General features: G+C 43.8%; 1 protein-coding gene across 1 annotated transcript; it reads left to right on the top strand.

The window, feature by feature from the left end:
* The first annotated feature begins 7,312 nt into the window (after nucleotides 1-7,312).
* MKRN3 (makorin ring finger protein 3) lies at nucleotides 7,313-11,979 on the top strand. Its single transcript, XM_028502286.2, is given in 2 exon segments — nucleotides 7,313-9,570; nucleotides 9,572-11,979. Coding segments are annotated over 2 exon segments (1,554 nt in total). The 5' UTR covers nucleotides 7,313-8,100; the 3' UTR covers nucleotides 9,656-11,979.
* Nucleotides 11,980-18,182: the final 6,203 nt, after the last annotated feature.

The following is an 18,182-nucleotide window of genomic DNA, read 5'->3' as shown; positions in this document are numbered from 1 at the left end:
TTTTCAGATTCATTTTTGAAATGCTAATATTGCATTGAATTAAGGGAATTGCCCCTTGCTTGTTATTTTATCTTTTATAATCACTTGAGTTCATTTTTTAATTAACTTGTGTCAAATCATCTGAGCAGGATGAATCTGTAACGTTCCTTTTTATGTATGCAATAAAATTTATTGTGACTCTATCCGGTCCTAGAGTTTTCTTTGTAAGAAACTATTTTTTATCACAATTAATTCCTTTAATAGCTAGAAGGCTTTTCATCTTTCCAATTTATTTTCATTTTACTTTTGATAATTTGTGTTTTCTAGGACACTGGCTATTTCAACTACAATTCCATGTTTAATAGCCTAAAGTTGTCCATGACACCATCCTAGGATCTCCCTCAAATATGTCCGAGCACTTGGGATATCGCTGCTTCTCACCTTGATATTGTTCACTTGCAAAATCAACATTTCTCTTCAGCGAGGCACACCAGAGGTTAATTTGCATCCTTAATTCTACTAAAGAACCAACTTGGGCTATTCTGCTTTCCATATACTTGTTTTCCTTTATTAATTCATGTCCTTATTTTTTTTCAGCCCTTCCACAAATTTTCATTTGGTTAGATTTGTTGCCTTGTCCTGGTGCAGTTGCAAAGTTGGTGGAAGCCATCACCCCGTACACCCGCGGTCCCATGATTTTAGCTCCAGGGTCTGGCTTTCCCACGAATGGCCGGCAGGGGGCAGAGCAGGCTTGGAGTTCAGGCAGGTTTCAATGGAGGCGGCGACCTCTCCCGCCCGCCCTGGATCGGTTTGGGCGGGGCAGGGGGCTCGGCGGGGCAGGGGGCTCGGCGGGGCTGGAGGTGCAGCTCAGGCGACCGTCCCTCCCGGCCCGGCTCCTAACAGGCCACAGACTCCTACTGGTCCTTGGCCGGGAGTTGGCGAACCTTACGGTACACGTAAAAGGTTTGCTTCCCCTTCAGGGCACAAACTTGGGTTGTGGGGCTCAGTCCTTGATCGGATACAATCGATATATTTCTCTCGCAAATCAGGAAGTATATCCTCCCGTAAGGATTGAAAAAAAAAATTGTCCGTTTTGGTAATTACCAGAATTGAGTGATTGTATCAGAAATACCCAGACTTTTTCATTTCTAACACATTCACTTCAAGCTATAAAATTTCCTCTTTTAAGAAAGCATTCTTTCCACCAGCACACAAAATTTCATATAAGCACCCTCATCATTAATCAAAGCATAATATTCTCTAACTTGATTTTTTTCTTTGACCTGTGAATTATTTAGAGATATACTTATTAATGTTCTAACTCAGAAATAATTTCCAGTTAGACCTTATAGTTGGTTTCTGGCTAAATTCCAGCCTGGGGTCTGAGAGTATTTTCTGAATTATTTCACTCTTTTGAAATGACTGAGACATCTTTCACGTCCATACGTTGCAGACTGGCCGAAGTGTCCAGTGTGTTTGCACAGACCAAAGGAGATAGGTGCAGTGGTTTTATATACATCAGTTAAATCAGTAGTACCAACTGTGTATCAAAATTCCTAAGCCTTTCTGGAGTTTCACCTCCGCGTATGCAGTCCATCACATCTTGCTTTTTAGTAATCAGAAATATTAATACACTTCCTTATGTTCTCCATGGGAGACAAACTCCATCGCCTGGGCAGTTACAGATCATGGTTCGAGATTCCCTTTAATCACTTCTTAAACGTTTGCAGGGGAAAAGGAACATGGCAAATTATATGAGTGTTTTGATATTTATGTATTTTTTACATCCTCACCCAAGGAAATGGTTTTTAATTTTAGACAGAGAGGCAGGAGGGAGGGAAGGAGAGGAGAAAGACAGACATCGATGTGAGAAATATCCACCAGTTGCCTCCCATACGCACCCCTACTGAGGATCAAACTCACATGCCAAGTATGTGCCCTGACTGGGAATCGGACTCACAACTTTGGTGTACGGGATGACACTCCAACCAACTGCGCTATGTGGCCAGGGCGAGTATGTTTATGTTTTTAGAAATGAAAATCACTCCTCTAAGGACCCAAAATTCAGATTAAAGCTGTCCCTTTCTCATACAGCCACGGCAGGCAAGTCTGTGTGCAGCTGTGACGCGACCCCTGTGGCCTTTCCTGAAGGGAAGGCGGCAAGGGGACTCCAGCATTGCTGTGACAGCCTTCCCCCATCTGTTCCCTTTGCCTTTGTGTTTTTTTCTTCCAGAAGCAAAGCTTCTTCCTTCCTTCTTAACGGACAGGGTCTGGCACAAACAATGCCCCTTTTTAATTACAAAATCTTTTATTACAAAATCATAAGCATGTCATTCTGGAACATAACAATATCACACTCAAGCCCACTGTGTGAGATTTTAGGTGAACTGTTCAAATTAAAACTATAAATTCCTACACTGATATTATTACCCTGCTGACCACACTCAGGCCGGTGTTCTGCCAGACCCTGTATTTAAGGCAATAAATTTTGCCTCTAAGCATGGCTTTAGGTGCATCTTAAATGTCTTAATATTTTATATTTCTGTTGTTGTTCATTTGAAGCTACTTTCTAATTTTCTTTGTGATTTTTCAATAATGCATAGGTTCTTTAGGTTATTTCATGCTTGCTCTTGGGTTCTGACTTTTTAACATAATTAGCTGTACGCTAAGTCCTTCACACATTGATTTTATGTATTTGCCCCGTGTCTACTAGTTTTCTGATTAGCCTTATGTAAGCTACTTCATATAGCTAGACATTAAAATTTAAGCATGTTGGAAAAAAATTTAGGTAAACCATATCACTATGAATATGACAAAATTCTGCTAAGCACACTAAAGCATACACATAGCTGAACTGTAGGCACTTGTGGAAAAGCACCTGGAAGGTTTATTGAAATTTTCAGTGTTTAATTACAATGTAGATAATTCAGTGTGGCTTCTGTCACTAGAGCAATTTTTATGATGCCAAATGGAGTGGTTTGCGCAGCAGTTACAGGGGTTTTTTTAATCCTCACTAGAGGGTATGTTTATTGGTTTCAGAGAGAGAAATGTCGATGTGAGAGAGAAACATCGATTGGTTGCCTCTGGTACACCCCTGACTGGGGACTGAACTCACAACCTGTGTACACTGACTAGGAATCGAACCCACAGACCTTTAGTGCATGGGGTGATGCTCCAACCAACTGAGCCACCTGGCCAGGGCAGTTATGCTTCTATTTTAATATCCATGCTGAAATATCAAATTAGAAAGGCATTTTTTTAGTAACTTTCTTGCATTTGATGTGGATTCCTCGAAACAGCCCACGTCTCCCAGGATTAGCTAATTAGTCTGTTCCATGCAGAGTCCCACGGGATGAGGGGGCAAAAAAAAAAAAAAAAAAAAAACCCACTGCAAAGACGTGTTTACCATTGAACTTTTTTTTAAGTAACATATTTTATTTCACCTGGTTTTAAAGCTCAACTTCGTTTTCCCAGCTTTACTGCAGCGTAACTGAGGTACAAAATACTGCACATAACTAATGTATTCAATTTGGTGAGCTTGGACGTAGGAATTAAGAGTTGTAGACACCTGCCTCTGTAAGTTTCAAAATAAAAGTCGGTTGGTCCATCAGCATGAGAACTAGTATTGACTCACTACCTCTCATGTGCCCCGAACTTCCAAGGATCTGGAGACATATTACTACTGCATGCAGACAGCCCAAAATGGAGGGTGTGGACAGTGACTTTGGTCGCAGGATTCTTGGGATGATTCTAAAATACAAAAGACATCCACAGGGCTCTCCAAGACTGCCCCTTGTAACAGGCGGTGGTGCAATAATTGTTTTGTAAGAATTCTCTCATTTAATACTCAGAGCAAACTGGGATTATTATTACCAGTGTACTAGCACTACTACTTATTCCTATTGTTTTCCAGATGAAGTAAAAGACTGTGATTCATTTGCTTGAGATGAATTCTTGGGTTCAGAATTCGAACCCCTGATGCCTGAAGTTAGATACTCACCTTCAATCCCCACTCCCACCAGATCACTCCCCAAACCCACAGACACACCTAAGCGCTGGGCCAGAAGCAGCTGTGTGTGCTGGAGGAAACTGCCATGAGATAATGTGTGTCCTCTGAATACAGACTGATCAGCCATGTGGGGCTCCACCCAGCAGGCCTCAGCCCTTTGGGATAAAAGATTGTTCTTTTCTGTCTGTCCGTAGAGTCCACTTCTGAGCTATGCTCCCACCTCTCAGGCTGTTGTTAGGCTGTCTGAACTGTATCACTGTTGCATTGCTGTAAAGCACCTCCCACATTGCCCCTCTGCTCCCTGGGGAGCAGGGGGTGAGCACTGCCTGCTCAGGTGGGATGCTGCCTCCCTTCCTTCGACTCGAACCCACAAATGCTGACCAGCTAGAATTCCTGCACAGCCCTGCAGACTGCTGTGGGTGCACAAGTTTGTCACAGTAAAAGTCCCAGCCCTTGAGGCACACAGTACTTTGGGTGGGGTAGAATAAACTGAGAGAAATGGCCAGATGTGTATGCTCAGAGACTGCATGAACACATCAGTGCTGGGGGTGCGGGGGAAACAGGACAGGAAAATGGACTATGACGGAGAAAGTTCTTTGAGATTATAATTTGACTGGGATGGGAAATACTTGCTTATTTCTCCCAAGATGCACTGCCTGATATTTCCAGTTATTCAATCTCACATGCTATCTATAATCAGAAGATACTATTTTATTTTTTTAAGATTATTTATTTGTAGGCAGAGGGGAAGGGAGAGAGGGAGAGAAACATCTGTGTATGCTTGCCTCTTGCATGTCCCCCATTGGGTACCTGGCCAGCAACCCAGGCATGTGTCCTGAGAATCGAACCAGCAGCCCATTGGTTCGCAGGCCAGTGCTCAATCCACTGAGCCACACTGGCCAGGGCAGAAGATAGGGTTTGAGTTTCTGATAGTGCACATGCAATTTTGTCTCATGCACTATAAAACTAGATGGTATGGTTCTCTGTGAGACGGTGGGATGTGAACTTGATTGGGAAGCACAGGGGTGGAGACTGGGAAGCAAGCAGTGCCTGGTGACAGCATCACAGCCTTGGGGAGGTTAGGGGATCTCTGTTCCCTCCTGTTTGAGGAAATAAGATGGTCAAACACTACCTGGAACTTCACTGTCTAGTACAGTAGCTACTAGTCATGGGTGGCTATTTAAATTAACTCTGAAATTTAAAAAAAAAATTCAGCCCTGGATGGTGTGTCTCAGTGGATAGAACACTGGCCTGTGAGCCAAAGGGTTGCCGCTTTGATTCCCAGTCAGGGCATATGCCTGGGTTGCAGGCTGGGTCTCCAGTAGGGGGGTGCACAAGGGGCAACCACACTGATGTTTATCTCCCTCTCTCTTCTTCCCCTCTGCCTAAAAAGAAAATAAAACATTTTTAAAAATACAAATTCAGTTCCTAAGTCACTCGAGCTACATTTCAATTGCTCAAAATCCACATGGAGTTAATGTCCATTGCACTAAAAATCATATATACACAATCATCATAGAACTGCTGGTTTATTAAAAAATGGATCAAATATCATTTACACAATGCTGGGAACATATTACTATTAAACAAGTCATAGGTTTATATTCAGGATTCTTATGTTTGTGAATCTGTGAAACACCTGTGCTCCAAATCTTTCTTCTGCGAAACTCTTAGGGGTTGTCAGAGGAAGATCCATGAACCAATGTATTTAGGAGAGATAGAACACAAGTGAGTCAGACCTTGGGAGAATGGCTGTCTCCAATACAAAGTCCCATGACGACAGAAAGAAGGAAAATTCCTACATCTGTGGTGGGAAAGTCCTTCATGAGCAAACGTGATTTCAAGTTTCATCACTTAAATTAGTTTAATTCCTCAGATGGGTATCTTTTCATGTTGGTGTAAATGCTACAAATTTTAAATGTTTTTGTGTCATTGATTATACCTTTGTCATATTACAATGTATGGAAACACAACTGACCTTGTATATTGAACTCCCATCTGATGTCCTTGCTAAATGGATTTATTAAACCTAATATTTTTACCAATGTGGTATTTTCATTTTTGCTCTTTCATTAAAAATTCATTTCCAATTTTAACATCTTTTCTTTGCCTGCCTTTTTGTACTAAAAAGGACTTGCAATAATAAATACAAGACTTTTTGCCTTACTATTTTTTTTCAGGCAACTTTAAAAGCTTTCATTTAAAGAATTGTTTTTATTCGATTCCCAGCCAGGGTACATTCCTGGGTTGCTAGGCCAGAACCCCCAGCAACCGCACATTGATGTTTCTCTCTCTCTATCTCCCTCCCTTCCCTCTCTAAAAATAAATAAATAAAATCTTTAACATTCAATTTAAAAAAAAAAAAAGAATTGTTTTTAACTACAGATGAATTTATCCAACAGATCAATATGTATGTTTCTTATTTCTGCTCGTGTCATTTTTATTAATAAATGTATTTCTAGAAATATGACCATTTCATATAAAATTTAAGATTTAATAGTCTAACCTCATTCCTGATATTCTTTTATGATTTTTAATGTGTCATTAATGTAGTGATGATACCACTTTTTAAATTTCTGATCCTGGTTATTTGTGCCTTATTCATTTTTCTTGATAAATTTCACCAGAAATTTCAATAATCATTTCAAAGGATTTTGTCTGATTCACTCCCCTTACTTCACGTTTGTTTTTCTTTAATTAATTTCCTAACTTTATTATTTGCTTCAATCTGATTTATGTGCTATATCCAGACTTTCTCTCATTTTAAAATATAAATTTAGGATATAAAATTCATTCTAAAAAGCTTGTTTTTAGCAAACAACATTTTGTACTATATAAAATGATGATACATCATACCAGATTTCTTCTTGGAAAACTGGTAAGTTCAATCTTTAAAAATCTATCAGTGCAAATAATCACATTAAGAGAATAAAGAGAAAACACACGATAATATCTCAAAAATATTCAGAAAACTACCTGGTAAAATTCAGGATATATTCAGGATCATTACCCTTAGCAAAGTAGACATATAAAATATTTTTTACTAAGCTTATTAAATATATCTACAAAATGACGAAGAGCTCGCAGGTGGAAATTAAAAAGCACCACTTGTGAGCTGATGGTAGCGAATATGCTGTGAAAGGCCGTCCTACCACAATACAGCACAAACCCCGGTGGAAAGAAAGCAAGGGAAACAAAGGGGAGCCACGACTTAAACCAGCAAGAGAAAAATAAAAGCCTGGGTCACACAGAAAACAGTGGCTTATTAAGTCAGCATCAGGAATGAAAGAAGCCTGCAGCTTTCGCATAATGGAGAAAGGGGACCATCAGAAATCCCAATAAACTGAGACGCCAGAAAGGCACAAAAAATGGACTCAGATCAAAGGTTCTCCCTGCTCATGCCTCGTTGACCAAAAGCATTCTCAACAGAAGCTCCTATGAATTTCCAGAAAATAAAGACCAGAGCGAATTTTGTCAATAAAACGAAATGACTAAAGGTTCCATCAGTGACAGTCATGGGCAAAAAAACCAAACAAACAAAAAATAAAAAGCCCCAAGACATAATATGAACAGTAAAGTAATTCATAAAATTCACGTGAGATGTTTCAAAAACAAGGGAACTTTTCAACATGGGAGGGAGAAACGATGGTTATGATTCAATGATTTTTAAAACAAATATATCCGAACAATCAAATGCAATGCGTCTGCGTGAATCGCAGAGATTAAATCAAAACCTCAAAAAGTGATGATTACATCCTCCGGACGAGCCCACGTGCAGCGCGGCTGCGGCGGCAGAGGCCAGGAGACAGGCGACAGGCAGGGAGTCCGCCTGCCGGGAACAAAGAAGGCACGAGGTCTGTGTTCCCGCGATACGATTTTTCAGTTCGCGCGGACCGGGTTGGAAGCTGCCGGTGCACCCACCGGAAGTGTCCGGCTTGGCTGCCGGGACGAGAAAGAGGTAGGAACCTATAGTAACAGGAAGTGGGGGTGACACGGAACGAAAAAAAGTGAGCACCTCCCTGTAAAGAGCACCGTGCCGGCTCCTGGCCTCGAGCCCGAAAAGAAGCGATACTGGGGCGGTTCTGGCACCGTTTTGGGGGGTAAAAGGTGCAATGGAAGAGCCTGCAGCTCCCGAAGAACCCCAGGAAGAAGCCGGTGCCGTAGGAGGTGCCCAGGAGGCAGGTGAGGGTGCTCCGAGGCCCGGCCACCGGACACGCCCGGTTACCCGGCATCCCACGGCTGCAGGCCCGGCCCCCTTCCGCACGGCACGTCTCAGGCCTGCCTATGCTTCCGGGGGCGGGGCTGTGCCCAGGTTTCTGCCCGGCCCGCGCCGCAGTGGCAGCTGGACAAAGCAAGTCGTCTGCAGGTATTATCTGCATGGGCTGTGCAAGGAGGGGGAGAACTGTCGCTACTCCCACGACCTTTCGGGCCGGCAGGAGGCCAGGGAGGGCCGCGGGTCGCCGCCTGGGGCCTCCGCAGAGCCAGGCCCCAGCGCGGCTGCGCAGGACGAGCCCCTGCCTCAGGAAGTGGCGTGCGCCCCTCCTGCGTCCTCACGCTCCTTGCCTGCGATTGGCTCGGCTGCTGAAGGGGGCTTCTTTGAAGCCGAGAGCGAAGGCGCAGGCCTGGAAGCTGCGCAGGGAGCGGGTGCGGAAGGCTGGGCGGGCGCGGCGGCAGCGGCGCCAAGCTGGGCGGATGCCGTTGAGTTTGTTCCCGGGCAGCCTTACCGGGGCCGGGGAACCGTTTTTGCCCCCGAAGCTGCTCCGCAGAGCTCGGTGCCTGAGTGGGAGTACGTTGCTCTGGGCACGGGGACGCAGCTTTGCCGCGATGCTGCCATGGGGCAGTGCTTTCGTGGGGAGAGCTGTGCGTATCTCCACGGAGAGATATGCGACTTGTGTGGGCGGCAGGTCTTGCACCCGATGGATGCTGACCAGCGGGCAGACCACATAAGAGCCTGCATTGAAATGCACGAAAGAGATATGGAACACTCGTTTGCCGTGCAGCGCAGCAAGGACAAAGTGTGTGGCATCTGCATGGAGGTTATCTATGAGAAAGCCAACCCCAATGACTGCCGCTTTGGCATCCTCTCCAACTGCAACCACTCCTTCTGTCTTAAGTGCATCCGCAGGTGGAGGACTGCCAGAGAGTTTAGGAACAGGCTTATCAAATCCTGCCCGGAGTGCAGGGTCACCTCCAACCTTGTCATTCCCAGTGAGTTCTGGGTGGAGGAGGAACAAGAGAAGGAGGAACTTATTCGGAAGTACAAGGCGACCCTGAGAACCAAGACCTGCAGGTATCATATTCCAGGCAGGGGTTGCTGTCCCTTTGGAGCGACCTGTCTTTACAAGCATGCAGATCCTGAGGGCCAGGGAGAGGAGGAGGAGGAGGAGGAGGAGCCTGAGAGGCAGGGGAATGGGGCAGCCGGCGGTCACCCCAGGAGACCTTCGGAGCCTGAGCAGGTGGGAGAGGGCCGCATGCTCTTTCAAAGCAGTAAAAAAGAGCTTGTCATGCTTTGGCTGGCCAGTCTGTTGTTGTTTAAGTGTTTTTTTTCACTGGGAGATAAGGAGCTTTCCTCAGACACCCAAGTGGGACTTGCTCCATGGGGCGCTGGGAAAATATACCCGCTTGAGTCTGTGGCATTTCGCTGTGGCATGTGGTGTAGTGTGCTGAGGCTCTGTCATCGGCCGTTGCCTGTTCCCTGTTTATAGACACATCTACCATGTACGGCAGCTGTCGGAGCCATTTCTATAGATCATCCATCCGTTTTCTTGCCCATCCCCATTTCTCTCCCCCTAGGAGTGTGGTGTGTCACAAAAGTCACAAAACGTTTTTAAACTTGTTGTTTGGTGAAATGCATCATTGCTGTCAGTTTATGGTTTATTTTGTCATCTCTGTTTTCAACAGGATTGACTCAGTTCTAGTCTAGTGTTTACAGGATTTCCACACTCATTTTGAAGCCCCTCAAGAGTAAATGGGACAGGGTGAAGGGAGAAGTCTTAACTGAACGAGGAAGTTTTTGCTGCTACAGCTTTAAGAAATGGACCCTCGGGGGGCCTTGTGCGTGCAGCTGCTCGTCTCCGCTGTTTACATGTCTGTTCCTTCCCTGATTCCTTTCAAGTGCACTTTTTAACTTGTGGTGACCTCGTGCGTTTGTGTTTTACTTGACCAGAACCAGGTGTATATGTTTACATGTTTTCATCCTGCTTAACTTGATGTGAAATTATATGTGGAAGTATATATTTAAGAATTATATATAAGCATATATGCGTATCAGTGAGTATAAAAGTTATTTATCTGAAAACATATAAAGGACGTATATATCTCGTAATGCAGTGTACTGTGTGTGTAATAAAATAAATACAGAACTGGATGCTAAAGGTCAAAGGCTGGCAGCATTCACTTTTGTGTGAGTGTGAGATGAATGGATAATTCGTTGGTTCCTTTCCCAGGCTACCGGGATTTGCCTTTAATGAAAAAGGGTGTTCAAGTGGATCTGGCCAAATATGGCACAGACCTTAAAGGGCTTGCCAAGTAGGACACTGGCGATTTCCCTGATGGCATTAACAGCTCACCCTGCTGTTGTAAGTGCAGAAGTGTGCGTGCGTGTGGAGTCCACAGCACGATTCTGGACTCCGTGCCTTGCATTCGGTATTCTCAGTCATCGCTAGACCATCCACACAATGGGCTTTTGACAAGAGTTTTCTGCATGGAAGTGAAAAGATCACAAAAGAAAAATAAAAATGTTGAAACTAGTCAGAATACAAGAATGGAAAGGCAAAAGCCTGAAACCTAGAAAGAACTGAAAACTAAACACAGTAGTGATGCAGAAAAGCTTATAACACAAACACACCATAACTAGGTTAAGTACAAGGGATTTAAAATAAAAGTGAAATATTTTTCAGTCTTGATGATAATTAAAATGAAACTGTATGCTATTTAAAATACACATCTGAAATACCAGAATACAGAAACACTAAGAGTGATAGGATGGAAAAATTAATCAGGCAGGTTCTATGACTTCTCAGTAGAATGCATATGCAGGGTAAATGCATTGTCAGATAAATAGGATGACACATAAACATTAAGTTGTAATTTACCAGGAAGACAAAGCTATTCCAGTTTTGTATTTTGATCACTTAGCATCAGATATACAAATAAATAAATAATTGATAAGTATAGAAAATACAAAACCTGAGTGACAGATTTTAATACATCTTTTCAATAATGGAACAAGGAAATAATGTGAGCTAAACAGCCCGGTTTTAACAGTTTCATGGGCCTGTATGGAATGCTGTGTGAATTCATTGAAGAGTGCTCTTCTCTGGGCTAAGATAGCTGAAAATACATTGGAGGCCTGCTGACTGTCTGACAGTGTATTTGCAGAGTTTCTGCCCTGTACTGAGCACTCTGCAAAGCACGAATTTAATTTTTCGAACCAGCTTACTATAATTTCCCGTGCCATCCTGATGAGGTACATAAGTAGAGAGGTTAAATTACTTGCCGATATCGCTGTGGCCTATGGATATAAATCAGTGGGACAGTGAATGGAACTCGGTGTGTGTTCAGGTCACAGTCACGGTGGTCCCACATATACACACTCAGCAGAGGGGTGGACACAACCAGCTCCTACAGAGTGTGGGAGCCTCGGGGCATTATCGGTGGGCTGTCAGGCTCAGTGTTTCTGGGTCCCCTTCTCAGAATATGCCTCGGCCTCTCCTATTTTGTACACTGCCTCCCCCTGCTACCTGATTCCTGATTCTACGTGGAAGTATCTCCTCCTGCTTTCACTGGGGTCATTGCCATAGTCCTTCCCTCCTGATTCCTCTTATTCAAAGAGTTCACCCATCAGGAGGCCCTGGATGCCTCCAGACATACATCCACCTCCAGGGTCATCCCAAAAACACAGGGTCAGGAGAGCTTACATGACCAAACCACCCAAGAACAGGACAAGGTGGGGCCACTCAAGATACACTGACACTAAAGGCTCAGTGAGCTCCCAGTGCTGGCTAAGCTGTCAAAGAGATTTTTTTTTTAGATTTTATTTGTTTTTAGAGAGAAGGGAAGGGAGGGAGAAAGAGAGGGAGAGAAACATCATTGTGTGGTTGCCTCTCATGTGGCTCCCACTGGGGACCTGGCCTGCAACCCAGGCATGTGCCTTGAGTGGGAATTGAACCAGTGACCCTTTGGTTCACAGCTGGCGCCTCATCCACTGAGCTACACCAGCCAGGGCCAAAGAGGGATTTTTAAGCTGCACATGGGAGGCTCTGAACACCGTCCTGACATGCACTACCTAATGTACAATGGCACAGTTCAATTCAAATAGGATCTTGCACCAGACAGTAATGATAAAGTTCAGGGGACTCAGTGAGATGAGGGTTAGTGAAGGAGATAAAACATTCGGGCAACAGGAAAAGGGTAGTTTGAATCCTGTCTCAGCCCCTTACCAGCCATGCATTCCAGAGCAAGTTAGTTTAATTTTCCACACTTCAGTTTCTTTATGTGAGAAATGGGTACAACAGCACATACTTTGCAGGGCTGTTGTGAACATCAGGTATAATTGGGCAAGGAGCGTGAGCCACGTGGTATTTTTTAAATGGCAGCAATAAAAGTGGGATTGATGTGTGTTTGTGGACCTGAACAGAGCTTACACAAGAATTAATACTCAATTTTTCTCTTTGGGAATCTTTGGAACTTGAAGGAAGGTAGTATTATTTTTATTATTTTCATTAAAAGGGGGCTCATAACCTTTATGGTCATAATTTCAAAGACACCAAGTTGTTGTTTTTACAGCAAAAGTTATTCAGGTAAAACTGAAAATGCTCTTCTAATCGTGGAGATATAGTAAACAATAGAAATGTATTATTTGGGATGGATGCCTGCCTGAGTAAAATAAGAAGTAAGGTGAAATTAAAAAAATAGGACATACCCTATCCCTCATCAGCTCATTCAGAAAGAGGTCGGATAACCGGGAAGTCACCGAGAACGAACTGGGAAATGCGTCCCCAGTGCCAGCCGGTGAAGACCCCCGCTCCGCTCGGCAGCGGCCGCCCTGTTGGAGCGGGGAACAAAGGAGCGCTTGCTCCGCACACAAAGGCTGGGTCTGCGGGCGATGCGCCGTGTGTGCGGCCCCTCCCCCACAGGGACCCCGGACTCGGTCCGGGGTCTGTCCGGAAGGTTTGATTCCAGCCTCGCGAAAAAGCAAGTCTGCTCTGCCCGCGTTTCGTGTGTCTGAAGTTGGCGGGTGTACAGACTTGCAAAGATGCTAACACTTCACCCGGTGCCCCTTTCCCCTCTGAGATGATTGTCCCCCTGTCACTGAATCCGTTTGCCGAACTTCCGCGGCATAAAAGGGGAAACCTTTCCAGTTCGTAATCGATGCCCATGAGCCGCTCTGTTTTGCGCTGTTGGTAAACAGCTTGTGGGGATGGTCCGTTTCCACAGCGGATGCCGAACCACAGTCTCGGCGTGGAATAGGTTTGGGCATGGGTGGCAAAAGGGGTTTTTGGAAAATGACCCAGCGCTAGTGCAGAAAAAGTGAATTAGTACTGGTCAGAATTTTTGCCGTGAAAATATACAGCATGTCACATTCTCCAGTATCCAATGGGCACTAATAAAAAATGATGGTATTGGATCACAATGAAACTGTCAAATAAATTGAGAAATTAATGAGTCGTATAGGTAACATTCTCTGATGTCAGTGCGAGAAAATAAGCCACTCCCACGTGAAAATTTCTTTAAGTGTCTCAAAAATAATTTGAGGGAAGAGTGAATCCAAATCATTTAGCAGGACAGAGTAATTTAAAATTATACATACCATGCTCTATAGGATAGTACTGAATCTGTGCTCAGAGTAAAGCTAATTTTAAACACTAATATAATATACACGGTTGAGAACGGCAAATTACATAATAAAATAGGTACCCAAATCTGTAAACTTTAAAGAAACAACATACATGCAAACATAACACACATAATCAGAAATAAGATTAAAGCAAAAATTACTGGGTTAGAAAATGGTAAAAAAACTGCTTCTTTGGAAAAAATCAATAAACAGATAAATTGTGAAGTTGATCAAAACTTAAAGGAGAAAGCTTACAGTCTGTAAGGAAGAAATAGGGCCTGCTTTTGAGTGTGGGCGGCAGTCTTGAGAGTTCACACAGGATGCAGAGGTGTCTGGTTGTCGGCTCCCTGTTTTCAGACAGTTGCCTGGAAGCGGATTCAAAGCTCCAGCACACAGTCAGCCAGCACACAGTCAGCCAACACACCCACAGCGATGTGAGCAGTCTTGTCAGCTGGCCCACAGCCATGAGCTCCGGTCACTCCCGTCTCGCTCTCACGCTCCAGCCCCTGTCATTTAATTCTGGACATCTCAGAACTTTTATCCTGTGACCTTCCTCCATTTCCCTCCTCTCCCCAATCTGCCCCGGGAAGCCACCGATGCCTTGTCTGTTTCTGTGAGTTTTGGTTTTGTAGATTGGATGTATGAATGAGATCATGTGGTGCTTGCCTCTCTCTAACGTGTTTCACTTGGTGTAACGCCTCAAGGGTCATTCATGGCTTTACTAATGGCAGGGGAGCCCTGCATTTTTTATGGCTTAATACTATTTCATTGTGTGACATAATGTATGCCAAAGGGTAACCAGTGCACACACGGTCAAATTTATGCAAAATGTTGCAAAGACATCAAAATAAATATTAGAAATTGGAATAAAAATATCTCTGCACTTTTATCTTTTTTTTTAGTAAGGCAAAGGAAACTAATCAGATCTGCTCAGGTCAGGCACAAACAGGTAGATGCCCTCTCTTTACTGACAGTTAAAATTATTTTGATAATGCATTGCATACAAAAACAAAAAAATGAGACGAAAATTTCAGTGAGAAGGTGATAGAATACTGCGTGTTGAAAATCTAAAACTATCTGGCAAACTTCAAAAAGTGAAAATCAGTAAGGTGCTAAGAAAATTATGTATAAAACAACAATCATGTAGGAAATGTGATGAAGACCTACTTGTTACGGAAACAGTAATTTAAAGTGCATAGGAATAAACTTTAAAACCTGAAAAAATGAAACACATCAAGTGTTGTTATTTCATTGCAGTGTAATTCGGTGTGCCATGTTTGTGTCAAGTGTATGAAATTGCAACTCAGCACTTGCACACGGTGTGTCGTGATTGCCACAGTCAGCCCAGTCGCCTGGCCTCACCGTTCGAAGTCAGCGTGATGTTAACCACCGTCCCCATGTTGTTTGTTAGGTCTGTGACGTACTTGCCTTGACATTGGGACTCTGTCCCTTTCCACCTCCCTCGCTCATTTATGCATCTCCCAACCCTCTTTCCCCCTGGCAGCCAATCTGTCCTCTGTATCTGTGAGTCTGGCCTTGTTTTGTTTTTGAAGATTCCCCATGTAAGTGAAATTGTACGGTATTTGTCGCTCTCTGCCTGGCTAATCTCACTTAGCAAAACACACTCGAGTTTCATCCGTATTGTCACAAGGACAAGATTTGATTATTTATTTTTTTACGACTGAGTAGTATTTCACTGTATATATGTATCCATTCCTCTATCACTGGATATTTAGGTTGTTTTCATCTTGGCTATTTTAAATGACCAATGAACATAGAGGTGCTATACAATGGACCCCCAAAATGGGGGTTAGGGCACCAACACCCCAAGCAGCCAAAAAATACTTGTATAACTTTTGATTCCCCAAAACTTCAGTCATCCTTGATATCTGCTGGGGATTGGTTCCAGGACCCCCTGCAGATACCAAAAATCCACAGATGCTCAAATCCCTTATATGAAATGGTGTAGAATGCTGTATCCCTACATCTGGGTTTCCAGCAGCAGGTGGAAGGTGCTGTTTTCATTTTGTAGTTGCTTGAAACCACGAATGCGAAACCTGGGGATACGGAGGGCCAACTGTACATTTATTAATAAAAACCCACATATAAGTAGATGCATACAGTTAAAACCTTTGTTCTTCAGAGTCAATTGTGCATTTTTGAATTAGTGTTTTATTGTTGTTTTTTAATCCTTACCCGAGGGTGTGTTCACTGACCTTAGAGAGAAGCATCAATCAATTGCCTCCCAAAGGCACCCCAAGTGGGGGGTTGAACCTGCAACCATCAGAGCCACCTGGCCAGGGCTGAATTAGTGTTTTGATTTTCTTCTTTTTTTAAAAAAAGGACTTTATTCATTTTTAGAGAAGGGAAAGGAGGTAGAGAGAGAGAGGGAGAGAGACATCACTGTGTGGTTGCCTCTCGCACCCTCACTGGGGACCTGGCCTGCAACCCAGGCATGTGCCCTGACCAGGAATCGAACCAGCGACCCTTTGGTTTGCAGGCCAAACCAAAAGCACTCAGTGCTCAATCACTGAGCCACACCAGCCAGGACTAATTTTCTTCTTCATGTAGATACCCAGAAGTGGAATTGCTGGATCATATAATAGTTTTAATTTTGTGAGGAACATCTGTATTGCTTTTCAGAGTGCCTGGACCAGTTTACAGTCCCTCTAACAGTGGACAAGGGTTTCCCCTGTCCACCTCCTTGCCAATTGTTCTGTTCCTTGTCTTTTGGTAATAGCTGTTCTGACCTGTGTGAGGTGATAGCTCACTGTGGTTTTAATTTGCATTTCCCTGATGATTAGCGACATTGGGCATCTTTTCATATGTCTATTGGGCCTCTGTATGTCCTCTTCAGAGATGTGTCTGTTCGGGTCCTCCGCCCATTTTTTAATTGGATCATTTGGGGGTTTTTTGGTGTTGAGTAATGTGAGCTATTTATACATTTTGGATATTAACCCCCTATTGCATGTATCACTAGCAAATATCTTCTTCGGTTCAGTTTTGTTTTTTTTTGTTTTTTTTTCATTTCACTGATGGTTTCCTTTGCTGTTTTATTTTTTCTTTTGTTTCCCTTGCCTGAGAAGGTATATCAGAAAAAATATTGCTAGGAGAAATGTCAGAGATTTTACTGCCTATGCTTTCTTAATGTAGGATTTTTATGGTTTTAAGTCTTACGTTTAAGCCTTTAATCCATTTTGAGTTATTCCTGTATATTGTATAAAAAGGTGGTTGAATTTTATATTTTGCGTGTATTTGTCCAGTTTTCTCAGCACCACTCATTTTTTTAAAAAGAGTTTATTTATTTTTAGAGAGAGGGGAAGGGAAGGATAAAGAGAGAGAGAGAAACATCCGTGTGTGGTTGCCTCTCACACATCCCCTACTGGGGACCTGGCCTGCAACCCAGGCATGTGCCCTGACTGGGAATTGAACCAGCGATCCTTTGGCTTGCAGGCTGGTCCTCAATCCACTGAGCCACACCAGCCAGGGCTCAGCATCAGTTATTGAATAGACTGTCTGTACCTCATTGTATACTCTTGCTTTCTCTGTCATAAACAAAACAGAACCAGGCTCATAGGCACAGAGAACAGACTGATGGTTGCCAGTGGGAGAGGGGTTGGGGGCTGGGTGAAAAAGGTGAGGGGTTGAGAAGTACAGACTGGTTACAGAGCAGTCACAGGGATGTAAAGTACAGCACAGGGAATACAGTCCATAATATTGTAATAACTGTGTATGGTGCCAGGTGGGTACTAGAATTATCAGGGGATCACTTTGTAAATTATATAATTTTCCAGGCACTATGCTGTATACCACAGGTGGCAAACACAAGGCCTGTGGGCTGAATGCGGCCCTCCACCTTGTTTTATCTGGCCTGGCACTTTGTTTCTACCCAGTGGCAGTGCCAAGCTCCTTGCTCCTAGTTAAGGAGTAGTTACACAGTCCTAACATTATACTCAGCACTTTGAAGGCAACCACGAGGCTGATGTGGCCCCTGATGAAAATGAGTTTGACACCCCTGCTGTATACCTATGCCTGAAACTAATATAAAATAATATTGGATCTCAACTGTAATTGGAAAAAAAAAGAAAAAGAAAGGCTCTTAGATCCTGGATTTTACAGGCCTCGACCAAGAGGTGTTTGGCTCTGACCATGTTCTGCTCTTCCAGGCTGGGGGAAACTGGCCCCAGTGGTCACTCAGAGACCATCAGGGTCTCTGCAATTGTAAGGAGGGGCCATCACCTCATTTTCTACAGGCCATCCAGCCTCTGCTGTGAGCCTTGGGGATGAGGCTGCCCGGAACCGTGGGGGCATGACCCTAACCTGTCAGCCCTGGGGTGTGACCCCACCTGGTAGAGC

Source organism: Phyllostomus discolor, chromosome 12, assembly GCF_004126475.2.
Source record: "Phyllostomus discolor isolate MPI-MPIP mPhyDis1 chromosome 12, mPhyDis1.pri.v3, whole genome shotgun sequence".
Lineage (NCBI taxonomy): Eukaryota > Metazoa > Chordata > Mammalia > Chiroptera > Phyllostomidae > Phyllostomus > Phyllostomus discolor.
The sequence above is the reverse complement of the archived record's forward strand: the minus strand, read 5'-3'. Positions and strand labels throughout refer to the sequence as shown.